Raw genomic sequence first — 10,580 nt, forward strand, 5'->3', positions numbered from 1 at the left:
AACAGCAAACTTGGTTGTCTTCTTTGTCTTCAGCATAAAACAGTGTTATTAATAGATTAGTGTTCTTGCGAGGTCGTTACTTTTTGTAAGCGCTCTCCCATTTTTCTCCCTGACGCACGACAACTAAGTATATCGCAGGATATCCGTTATGAGTGGGCGACGTATATTGAGTTCACCATGACCATATTTAGGCAGTGTCACAATGTGTTGAATAACAATACGGTATAATATCACAAACAATATCTGTAATACTGATTACCGACGTGTACAACCTTGAATAAGCTATATTTTAATGCGCAGTATTTTGCCTTCTTTAAAATGTTTACTCAGTGGTGAAGACCACAAATTAAAGTTACAGAAGCAAAATTTAAGTATTTCTTTATTTCAAATAATTTCAAATTAACTTGACATCAAATAAACGAAAGCGAGAAAGCACTTCGGAAAAATGCAAATTACACTGATTCAAATAAGACAAGAAATGTTAATCTCATGTAATCTGTTCATTAAATTTCTCGTAAAAATAATATTAGCATTAGCTAATTGAAAGCCTTGAAAGATGACGCCTTAAATTTATTCAAAACACGTTTTAAGTCCTTCAGCTGCAGAATAATTATTAAAAGCTGACAATTGAAGAAGAAACTAAACACTTCTTTTTACGTTGATCAAAGTTGAGATATCTTCGACAAATAATGGCGAACTTCACTAAAGTTGAAAGCTACGAACAAATTCAAGCTGTGGCTTGTACGAGTTCGTTTCACGGAGAGCATTTTCTTTTTCTTCTAGCAGCTATGAATATACTTCTGTCCGTCAGCGCATTGGGAGGAAATATTCTTATCTTTGTTGCTCTTCAAAGGGAAACATCCATCCACCCGCCATCAAAACTCCTGTTTCAATGTCTTACTGCTACGGATCTCTCTGTTGGTGTTTTTTCGCAACCCATGTTTGCCGTTCAGTTAATTTCCATCGCACATCAGCGACTAAGCCTTTGTTACACCGTTGTAGGCTTGAATGAAATCGTTGGTACAAGTTTAAGTGGAGTGTCTTTGTTCACGTTGACAGCAATCACCATAGACAGACTCCTAGCTCTGTTACTGGGATTAAGATACAGACAAACAGTAACTTTAAGGAGAATGCGTGCAGTTGTAATTTCCCTTTGGATTTTAAACATTTCCTTTGGCTGCTTGCGTCGTTTTTGGGAACATGCCATTATGTCAAAAATGATTTCTGCGATCATTTATTTTTTGATAGCCATTTCAGTTATATCATACATGAAGATCTTTCTAACACTACACGGTCAGAGAAACAAAATAGGAGAGCGTGATCGCCGAGGACATCGGAAAGGAAGTGCAATTCCGTCTCTGAACATAGCGCGATACAGGAAAACAGTATGCACTGCGGTGTGGGTTCAGGTCACATTACTGGCCTGTTATCTTCCATATGGCATAGCTGCTGGCGTAGGGAGTAGTATGGGCCATTCGCCATCAAATAATCTTGCTGCTAGACTTGCAATAACTCTAGTCTACTTAAACTCGTGTCTAAATCCGATTCTTTACTGCTGGAAGATCCGAGGGGTGAGAAAAGCCGCGAAGGACACGATCTTAAAAATTTGCCGCTTAAACTAGAAGCTACCGTAACGTTCTGTTAAAATATACGTTCCAAAATACTCTTGAAACAAGGTTTCTCTTTCAGCCTATAAGTTAAAACACTTGGACACGCTATCGGTATAAAATAATTTGCCACTGAAGGACAACGTTATGATATTGATTCAGTTATAGTTAGTCGAAAGACGCTAAGAAAAATGCATAGCTAGATGTGTAACGTTAGAAGAAATTAAAAAAATAAAACATTTATTGCCTTTCGGCACGCTGCTAAATAAAATCATAAACTTTTAGCTGTTTACGTGTCTCAGGGATCTTTGTGAGATCTTTTGGATCAATGTGTTTTGGCAGTCTCGTTCCCTGCACTGGTTACAACGAGAAAGCCCCAAATTTGAATCAAATCTTATTCTCAAAACCTTTGCCGCTGTTTGACGATAAAAATTACGGGATTTTTTCAGTTTTACACTCGTTTACAACTGAGAAAAACTTCGAAGGTTGTGGAGTTATTAAGGCATAAAGGTATTTTCTCAATCCTAAATAGACCATTTCTGTTATTTTAAAATTCTAGCTTGGATACGAGGCTTAGGGGAATAAAACAGCAGAATTTTCATTGAGGTTTAGAGATGAATACTTAATGTCTCTTGTTTTATTACCAAAGCCTCAGTAGCCAAGCTAGAATTTTAATATATCGGAAATGTTCTATTGAAATATAATGTTAATTTTATGGCTTCCGAGCATTTCATAATTCTCTTTCGAAATACCTTGTTCAAATCCCATTATTTCAGGACGCTAGTTCTCTTGACGTCATCGCTTTAATTTCCACGCTACTGGGTTTGGTTTTTCAGCGCACCTCTAGATCCATGAGAAACTTTTTATAGTATAAGGTGCGCTCAAGCACTTGAGATATGCAAACTTGTTAGGTCTAAAACCTTGCATGGATTTTGTAGCCTTGGCCTTAACAGAACGGGTGTAAAAAATAATGCGGCTTGTTGCAGACAACGGAGTCAGGATTTCGAGAACCCAAGAAGATCGTCCCGGCCTCCTTCTTCCCTCAAGACAATTCTTCTAATGATGTCGTGACGCATTCGAGAGAACCGACAGGTGTTTATTTGATTTAATTATGTTAGTAAAGAGCAATAGATTTCATATTTATGATTCTCGCGATTTCAATTCAAATATACCGGGTACGATAAGTGAAAATTAGTGAATAGGCCATTTCCGAGTTGCTGTGAACGTCACTATCAAAGCGAGGCTAAGTGCAAAACGTTTCATATGAAATTAAGTTTTGTTAGCATATGAATGAAAAGTAATTTTCATAACAAAAACTTTGCACTTAGCCTCGCTTTCATAATGAGATTCAAAGCAACTCGGAAATGTTCTATCGCTTATCTCATATTGCAGCGATAATTTGTATAATCGGTTTTTGGACTGACACACGTAATGGCTAGCTATGCTTTTCTTTGAAAAACCTTTTTCCATTATAGCAGAGGCAAAACTATTATCAGTAACAAAAGAACACGTGGAAAGAGAGTGAATCCTCGTGCACAAATAAACTTTTTTAAGTCAGATTCTTTTCGTGACATTCATGTTAGCTTTCAATGTGGCAGGAAACGGGAATGCAATTTTTCAATTCTGCGTCCTAAATATCATATATGAAAGCAAGATACTAATTGAGTTCGAGGGGTGTAACGTGTAACTGAGCTGCAAGGCGAAAATTGTGTTCAACTTGTTCATTTTTAAAACGTTTGTCTATAAATTTATTTTTTCCGAGTTTGACAGGTTTTTACTCACTGGAAGTTCAGCCTAACGAAGGTACACCTTTCAAACTGATCATTCTGTAATAAAAAATATCTAGCTGCATCGTCGGTTAACGATTTATGATTTGGTGTGCTCGGTAAGTGTTCATTGACTTTGATGTTACCACCGCAACATTTATTTTTCATGCTTTTAGCTCATATTAGCGTTTCTTTATTGGTTTTTGTTTCTTTTTGTTTAATTTCGGCGTTTTGGAATATTCAAAAATCCAAGATGGCGGATCCAAGATGGCCATCGTTTGACAATCATGACATAATTACAACGTAATGTGATGTCATCATTTCCCAAAAGACATCTTTGGACATACTATCTATCCTCCAAGCCTCGTTATCATAGCTTTTATACTTCGAAGTTATAGAGGGGGGCTTAGTCAGATTCAACAGGCATCTCGATCATATTCAAGGTCATACATCACATTAAACAGGAACATTCCAGACATTCACGTTCAACACATCGAAAATTAATCAAGTTCAACGAGCATCTCGATGACATTCAAAGTCACGCATCACATTCAACGAACTATGGAAGTCCAAATGCTGCATAATTTAAGAATTTAAATTTGATCACATGCAAGGATTATCGATCACATTCAACAATAACCTTGTCAGTTTTAGCTGTACTGTGCATGTGGGCCCCAAAATTATGTCACGCACAAAATATGTCACACCTTGCGCGCCTTTCCGCCTGTTTCCTACATGTAAATCCGCTAGCGTAGGTGTGGTCTTTCGTAATGTAAAATTTATTTTAGTCTTCTATGGAGGTATATATACAGGCCCCTAATGTTGTATTGTAAAACTCCCTGACGAAGTGTGCGTTAGTCACACAAAACGCGTAGGAGAAAATAAATCGTTTTACAACTGTAACAGTTCGCAGACGTGCTGCTCACTAGTTTTATCTTAAAAATTAATTAGCGCAAAGCATATTGGGATTTGTTGACAAGGTGATTGTTGAATGTGATTTGGATTTCCATAGTTTGTTGAATGTGATTCAAGACTTTGAATGTGATCGAGATGCTCGTTGAACTTGATTAATTTTCTATGTTTTGAATGTGAATGTATGGAATGTTCTTGTTGAATGTGATATGATCGAGATGCCTGTTGAATCTGATTAATTTTCATGTCTTGAATGCAAGTGTGGTCGTTGAATGTGATCCGCTTTTCCTTGAATGTGATTTGCACAATTTGGCCTTCCACATTTTAATTAGTACTGTGTATACCTTAAAGCTACGTTTTTATTGGTATAAAATTATACGTTTTCATTGGTATACATTTTAATTTACATTACATTACATTTTACATATACATTTTTATTGGTATATATACATTTTTCATTGGTTCATATAGGTATATCAATCCAACAATATTCCCCATTTTTATACGACCTATAGAAAATAGCAATTTTATATGATTTAGGTGTCGTGATAGCAATCATAAAAACGACGCAAATCAAACAGGAATTAAAACTGCTCTTGTCGAAAGTTCTAATACACCATGAAAAAGGTATAGTTCCATTAGCAACATAACATTGCACTAGTTTGTAATTTTAATTACAAAAAAAACCCTTTGACACGTCAACTGCTGTTTTAATACAGTCATTCAACAATTACTTCTTTAGAAATACGACTATATACTCGATTGCAATTAAATTTATTGAATCAGACAACAATTGTATTTGAATCACTAGGATGTAAAACGTTTTAATAATGAGGAAAGTGAAGGAAACTGTCAAAATCTATGATCGATCTAAATAAATTGTTTCCTTTGGGGGAAAAAAGATACAGAGAACTGTTTTATTTTCCTCAGAAACATTCAGTTGAACTTTTTATATCACAAGAGAAAGACTTTATCATCGATAACGGAATGGTGAGTGATGCTGATCAAAAGTACAAGTGTAAAGTGAAAAGCTTGACCTTTAGCTAAGATAAACTGATTTAAAACGAGAAAGTTCTGATTTTTAAACACGCAGTGGAAAAGAGAAACACCACAGGGAAGTGCTGTTTGATAGCCGCTTTCGTTTCCCCCGGATTTTTGATATGAGTTTCACGGAACAAAAGATACACGGCATAAGAGTTAGAACCGCCTTTTATAGCAGAATAAACGCTACCTTAGAAATTAAATGCTAGACACCATTAACTTGTATTGCTGGACAGTAAGAATTGCTTGCATGGACTCGCTGAAATTCTAGATGATTGTATTTTTGCTTCGAGTGTGATTTCAAAGTAAGGACGCAAAACTCACGTCGTAACGTTTTTTTGTGTACATGTAGCAGACGAATTAGTATCCTTTTAGTTCTGAATAATTCCTTTCTTTTCTCCTTTCTGCAATTTTCACAGATGTTATACCTCGCAGATATTACAATATTATCCTTATTGATAGTAACTATTACAGCAGACAAGAAAGGAAATTTCCTCAAAATTCATTGCTCATTTCTTCTTGATGAAGATCCTATCTGGGATTGAAAGACCCCCCCTCGCTGTTTTCCTATTCTCTACGATGTGCGAGGCGAGACGATTGTAAAAGTGCAAATGTCGTGGAAAACCAAAAAGGGTTCATGCTTCTCAAAACATAAGCAGTAAACCCAGAGAAGCTTTTAAAACAAGAAGATTCGTTTTATTTAGAAAAGGTAAGTTATTTGTAGTCGTTCAAAAAACAGCGAGCGAACACGTAGTAGTCAACTATGGAATGAACGAGACGCTTTTACTTGTTTTGGTGAATTGAGCCTAGTTATATCGCATCGAGGGATACCCATAACAAAAGCGTTGAAGAAAAGTTGAAAAAACAAATGAGTCTGTGGGACAAAATGCGATCGAAGCGTGATTTCTGGAGTGATAACGATCAAGACACTGTTTATTTACCTTGCGATTTGAAGTGGCATTTCATTGGTGACTAAATGACGGTTTTTGAAAATCAAGCAAGTCGATATTGCGTTGCTGTTTTGCTTAAAACGCGTGACTGAGTTACAAGACAAGAAATGGCGTCTAGTCACGATCATTCCACATACAAATACACATGTTGTTTGCGGTAGACCCAGACTAAAAAGATGTCGAGCGCTTTCGGAACGGGTCGGTGCGCGAACTCAAAGAAAAAGCAAGAGATATTCAATGATACCAAATGGACGAATGGACAGATTGTCAACAAAGCAAAATGGAAAGCAGTGCTCCACCTCTCGTGGTAAATGCAGTGATTTTTCTGATTGTTGTATTAATTTATACTCCTTTTTTGAACGTAGTCGTGTAGTTTGGCAAGTTCCACAAGTGCAATGTTCGCGATTGTGCATCATCAGCAAAATATTTTGTAATTGTGTTTGATAACTATGAAGGTTACTGTACCTAGTCCGCCAAAGGAAAATGGTGTTCCAGTGAAAAATAAACGTAGTTTTATTGAGATTTCCTCAAGCAAATTTACTTTAAGCAAAAATAATCGTGTTGGATTTCACAGGTGTGTGTTTCGACGCGATCGTGCGCCCAGATCGTGTTACCAGTGAAAAAGCTGAAACGTCTGTCACAGAAAGCCCAGAAATTAAGGGTATTACTGTGGAAAGGTATTCACATAAAATACTCCTCTGTCGCCAAAATTCATCATTACCACTGGAACCACAAATACTCATTTGTCGCCAAAATACATCAATGTCTTAGATGCACTTCATGGTTACAAAATGTGACATCAGTTTAGTAAAGGAGTAATGTTTTATATTGTTTATCCAGGTTGAACTACACTTTTATTGCAAATACAAAGTGATGTCTTACCCTGTCATCAAAAACTTAACTAACGTGCATGCTCAGATATTCCTAATACAACGACGCTCATGTTTACCCTCCCACAGCGTCTTGTTTCAAATAATTTCAAATTAACTTGACATCAAATAAACTAAACCGCGACAGCAGTTAGAAAAAATCCAAATTACACTGATTTAAATAAGACAAGAAATGTTAATCTCATGTAATCTGTTCATCAAATTTGTCGTAAAAATAATATTAGCTTTAGCTAATTGAAAGCCTTAAAAGATAACGCCTTAAATTTATTCAAAACACGTTTAATGTCCTTCAGCTGCAGAATAATTATTAAAAGCTGGCAATTGAAGAAGAAAGTTAGAACCCCTTTTTACATTGAACAAAGTGGAGATATCTTGGAAAAATAATGGCAAACTTCACTAAACTTAGAGGCTACGAACAAATTCAAGCTGTGGCTTGTACGATGTCGTTACACGGAGAGCATTTTCTTTTCGTTCTAGCAGCTATGAATATACTTCTGTCCGTCAGCGCATTGGGAGGAAATATTCTTATCTTTGTTGCTCTCCGCAGGGAAACATCGCTCCACCCGCCATCAAAACTCCTGTTTCAAGGTCTTACTGCTACGGACCTTTCTGTTGGTGTTTTCTCGCAACCCATGTTTGCCGTTCAGTTAATTTCTATCGCACATCAGCAACTACGCCTTTGTTACACCGTTGTAAGTTTGGGTGAAATCGCTAGTAATAGTTTAAGCGGAGTGTCTTTGTTCATGTTGACAGCAGTCAGCGTAGACAGACTCCTAGTTCTGCTACTGGGATTAAGATACAGACAAATAGTAACTTTAAGGAGAATGCGTGTAGTTGTAATTTGCTTCTGGATTTTTAACATTTCATTTGGCTGCTTGCGTCGTTTTTGGGAACATGCCATTATATCAAAAGTGATTTCTACGATCATTTATTTCTTGGTAGCCATTTCAGTTATATCATACTTGAAGATCTATCTAACACTACGCGGTCAGAGAAACAAAATAGAAGAACGTGATCGCCGAGGCCATCGGAAAGGAAGAGCAATTCCGTCTCTAAACATAGCGCGATACAGGAAAACAGTATACACTGCGGTGTGGATTCAGGTCACATTACTGGCCTGTTATCTTCCATATGGCATAGCTGCCGGGGTAGCAAGTAGTATGGGCTATTCTCCATCACATAATCTTGCTGTCAGACTTGCAATAACGCTAGTCTACTTAAACTCGTGTCTAAACCCGATTCTTTTCTGCTGGAAGATCCGAGGGGTGAGAAAGGCCGCGAAGGACACGATCTTAAAATTTTGGTGCTTGAACTAGAAGCTACAATCTGTTAAAATATAAGTTCCAAAATACTTTTGAAACAAGGCTTCTCTTTCAGCCTGTGACTTAAATACCTCGACATACTGTCAGTATAAAATAATTTGCCCTTGAAGGATAACGTTGTGTTTAAGAATTGGTTCATGCTTAGCGTACGTATATCGAGTTATGGATGCACGCGGGAAGTTTGGAGAGCACTGGAGAAGCGTAAGAGTTGCTTGAGGCGTAGCCGAGAGCAAGTCTACCTTTTTGAGTTCTCTCCAAACTTCTCAAGCTACTCCTTACCACTACTTACTCAAGTAGTTAGAGTTGCTCTCGGCTACGCCTTGAGCAACTCTTACGCTTCTCCCGTGCTCTCCAAACTTCCCGCGTGCATCCATAACTCGATATACGCACAGCTAAAAGCATGAACCAATTCCTTTATAACATAGCGAAAATAAAGTAAATATTTCCTGGAAAGCAGGTTTGTTTTGTTCCTGATTAATTACAAAATTCTCTGTACATATAAAAAGGTGAAAGTGGTTTCTCATATCTGTTTAATCTTAACGTTTCATTAAACTTCGACAAGATCTTATAAATAGACATTTTTATGGTGCAGTCTCTCTGTAAAAAGCTTTTTATAACATAGCACGCGCATGCTTCCCCCACCTGACTTGCACACGTCATCGGATGGACCCACGGCCGTGCGTGTGTTGAGAAATGTACCATGATGACGCCAACAGGAATTAGATTAGGATGCACGCACGCTATGTTATAATATTGATTCAGTTATAGTTAGCCAAAATACGCTAAGAAAAATGCATAGAACTGAGAGTAATAGCTAGATCTGTAACGTTTGTAACGTAATTTAAAAAATAAAACATTTATTGCCTTTCGTCACGCTGCTAAATTAATAAAATCATAAGCTTTAATTTTCTCGAGGACGTAAGTTTGGATATCTATATATTTTTCCCCAAATGGTATGGTCTTTGAGCTGTTTTACGTATCTCAGGGATCTTTGTGGTCGCTTGGATCGATGTGATTGTCTTGGCAGTCATGTGCTCTGACTGGGTTACAACGAAAAAGAGACAAATTTGGTTCAAGTCTTATTCTCGAAACCTTTGCCGCCGTTTGACGATGATAATAATAATAGGATTTTTTCAGTTTTACACTTCTATCGTTTAATTAGAACTGAGAAAAAATTCGAAGGATCTTTGTGGAGTTATCAAAGCATAAAGTTGTTGTCTCATTCCCAAATAGACCATTTCCGATATATTAAAATTCCAGCTGGGCTACGAGGCTTGGGGGAATAAAACAACAGCTATTTCATTGACGTCGGCAGAGATGAACAATTAATTTCTTTTGTTTTATTCCTTAAGCCTCGTAGCCAAGCCAGAATTTTAATATATCGGAAATGAGCCATTGAAGTATAATGTTAATTTTGTGGCATCCAAACATTTTCATCATGCTCTTTCGAAATACCTCGTCAAATCCCATCATTTCACAACGTTAGTTCTCTTGACGTTATAACTTAAGTTTGGACGCTACTGGGTTTGGCTTTTCAGCGCACCTCTAGGACATATGACTCCTTTTTTTATATATTATAAGGTGCACTTAACGACAGTGCATACTTTTGTTACTTCGCATACGTTCTGCGCATTTCGAGATACTCTGGTTTCCTATTGGTGGTGCCTACTAATATGGGGATAGTTTGGCACATTTTAAAACTATGCGGAGAAAGCAGAACTTAGCAAGTTCTCAAGGTATCCAGAAAGAAAGCTGGGGGTAACCATGCATTTTTCAGAGATAATAAAAGCTTCAGTTTCGAAAACAACGCCATACATTGCTTTGTATTTTACTGTTTTTTTAGAATAATTGCTGCTTAATTATCTCTAAAAAATGCACGGTTGCAAAATATACCCCCAATTTTGTTATGGATTTTAATAGCCCTAGCTAAGATCTGCTTTCCCCGCATACTCATAAACCACACAAAAATACTTCGGTATTAGTAGACACCATTCTTAAGAACTTTAGATGCAAACTAGTTAGGTCTAAATCCTAGCATATGTATGGATTTTGTAGCAGTGGTCTTATATATCGGGTGGGAAAAATGATGTGT

General features: G+C 37.0%; 2 protein-coding genes across 2 annotated transcripts; both read left to right on the forward strand.

Moving 5' to 3' along the window:
- The first annotated feature begins 421 nt into the window (after positions 1-421).
- LOC146457342 (melanocyte-stimulating hormone receptor-like) lies at positions 422-1,799 on the forward strand. The gene has a single exon (XM_085092170.1). It carries the CDS (start codon positions 690-692, stop codon positions 1,620-1,622), a length of 933 nt encoding a protein of 310 aa, XP_084948296.1. The 5' UTR covers positions 422-689; the 3' UTR covers positions 1,623-1,799.
- Positions 1,800-7,254: 5,455 nt separating this feature from the next.
- Positions 7,255-8,509, forward strand: LOC146457343 (melanocyte-stimulating hormone receptor-like). The gene has a single exon (XM_085092168.1). The coding sequence runs from the start codon at positions 7,550-7,552 to the stop codon at positions 8,480-8,482; it is 933 nt and encodes a 310-aa protein (XP_084948294.1). The 5' UTR covers positions 7,255-7,549; the 3' UTR covers positions 8,483-8,509.
- Positions 8,510-10,580: the final 2,071 nt, after the last annotated feature.

Source organism: Pavona decussata, unplaced genomic scaffold (genome assembly GCF_977016875.1).
Source record: "Pavona decussata unplaced genomic scaffold, jaPavDecu1.1 SCAFFOLD_244, whole genome shotgun sequence".
NCBI lineage: Eukaryota > Metazoa > Cnidaria > Anthozoa > Scleractinia > Agariciidae > Pavona > Pavona decussata.

What these genes read in the sequence shown, in the direction of transcription:
- LOC146457342 (XM_085092170.1), top strand. Translation starts at nt 690, where the DNA reads ATGGCGAACTTCACTAAAGTTGAAAGCTACGAACAAATTCAAGCTGTG.
- LOC146457343 (XM_085092168.1), top strand. Translation starts at nt 7,550, where the DNA reads ATGGCAAACTTCACTAAACTTAGAGGCTACGAACAAATTCAAGCTGTG.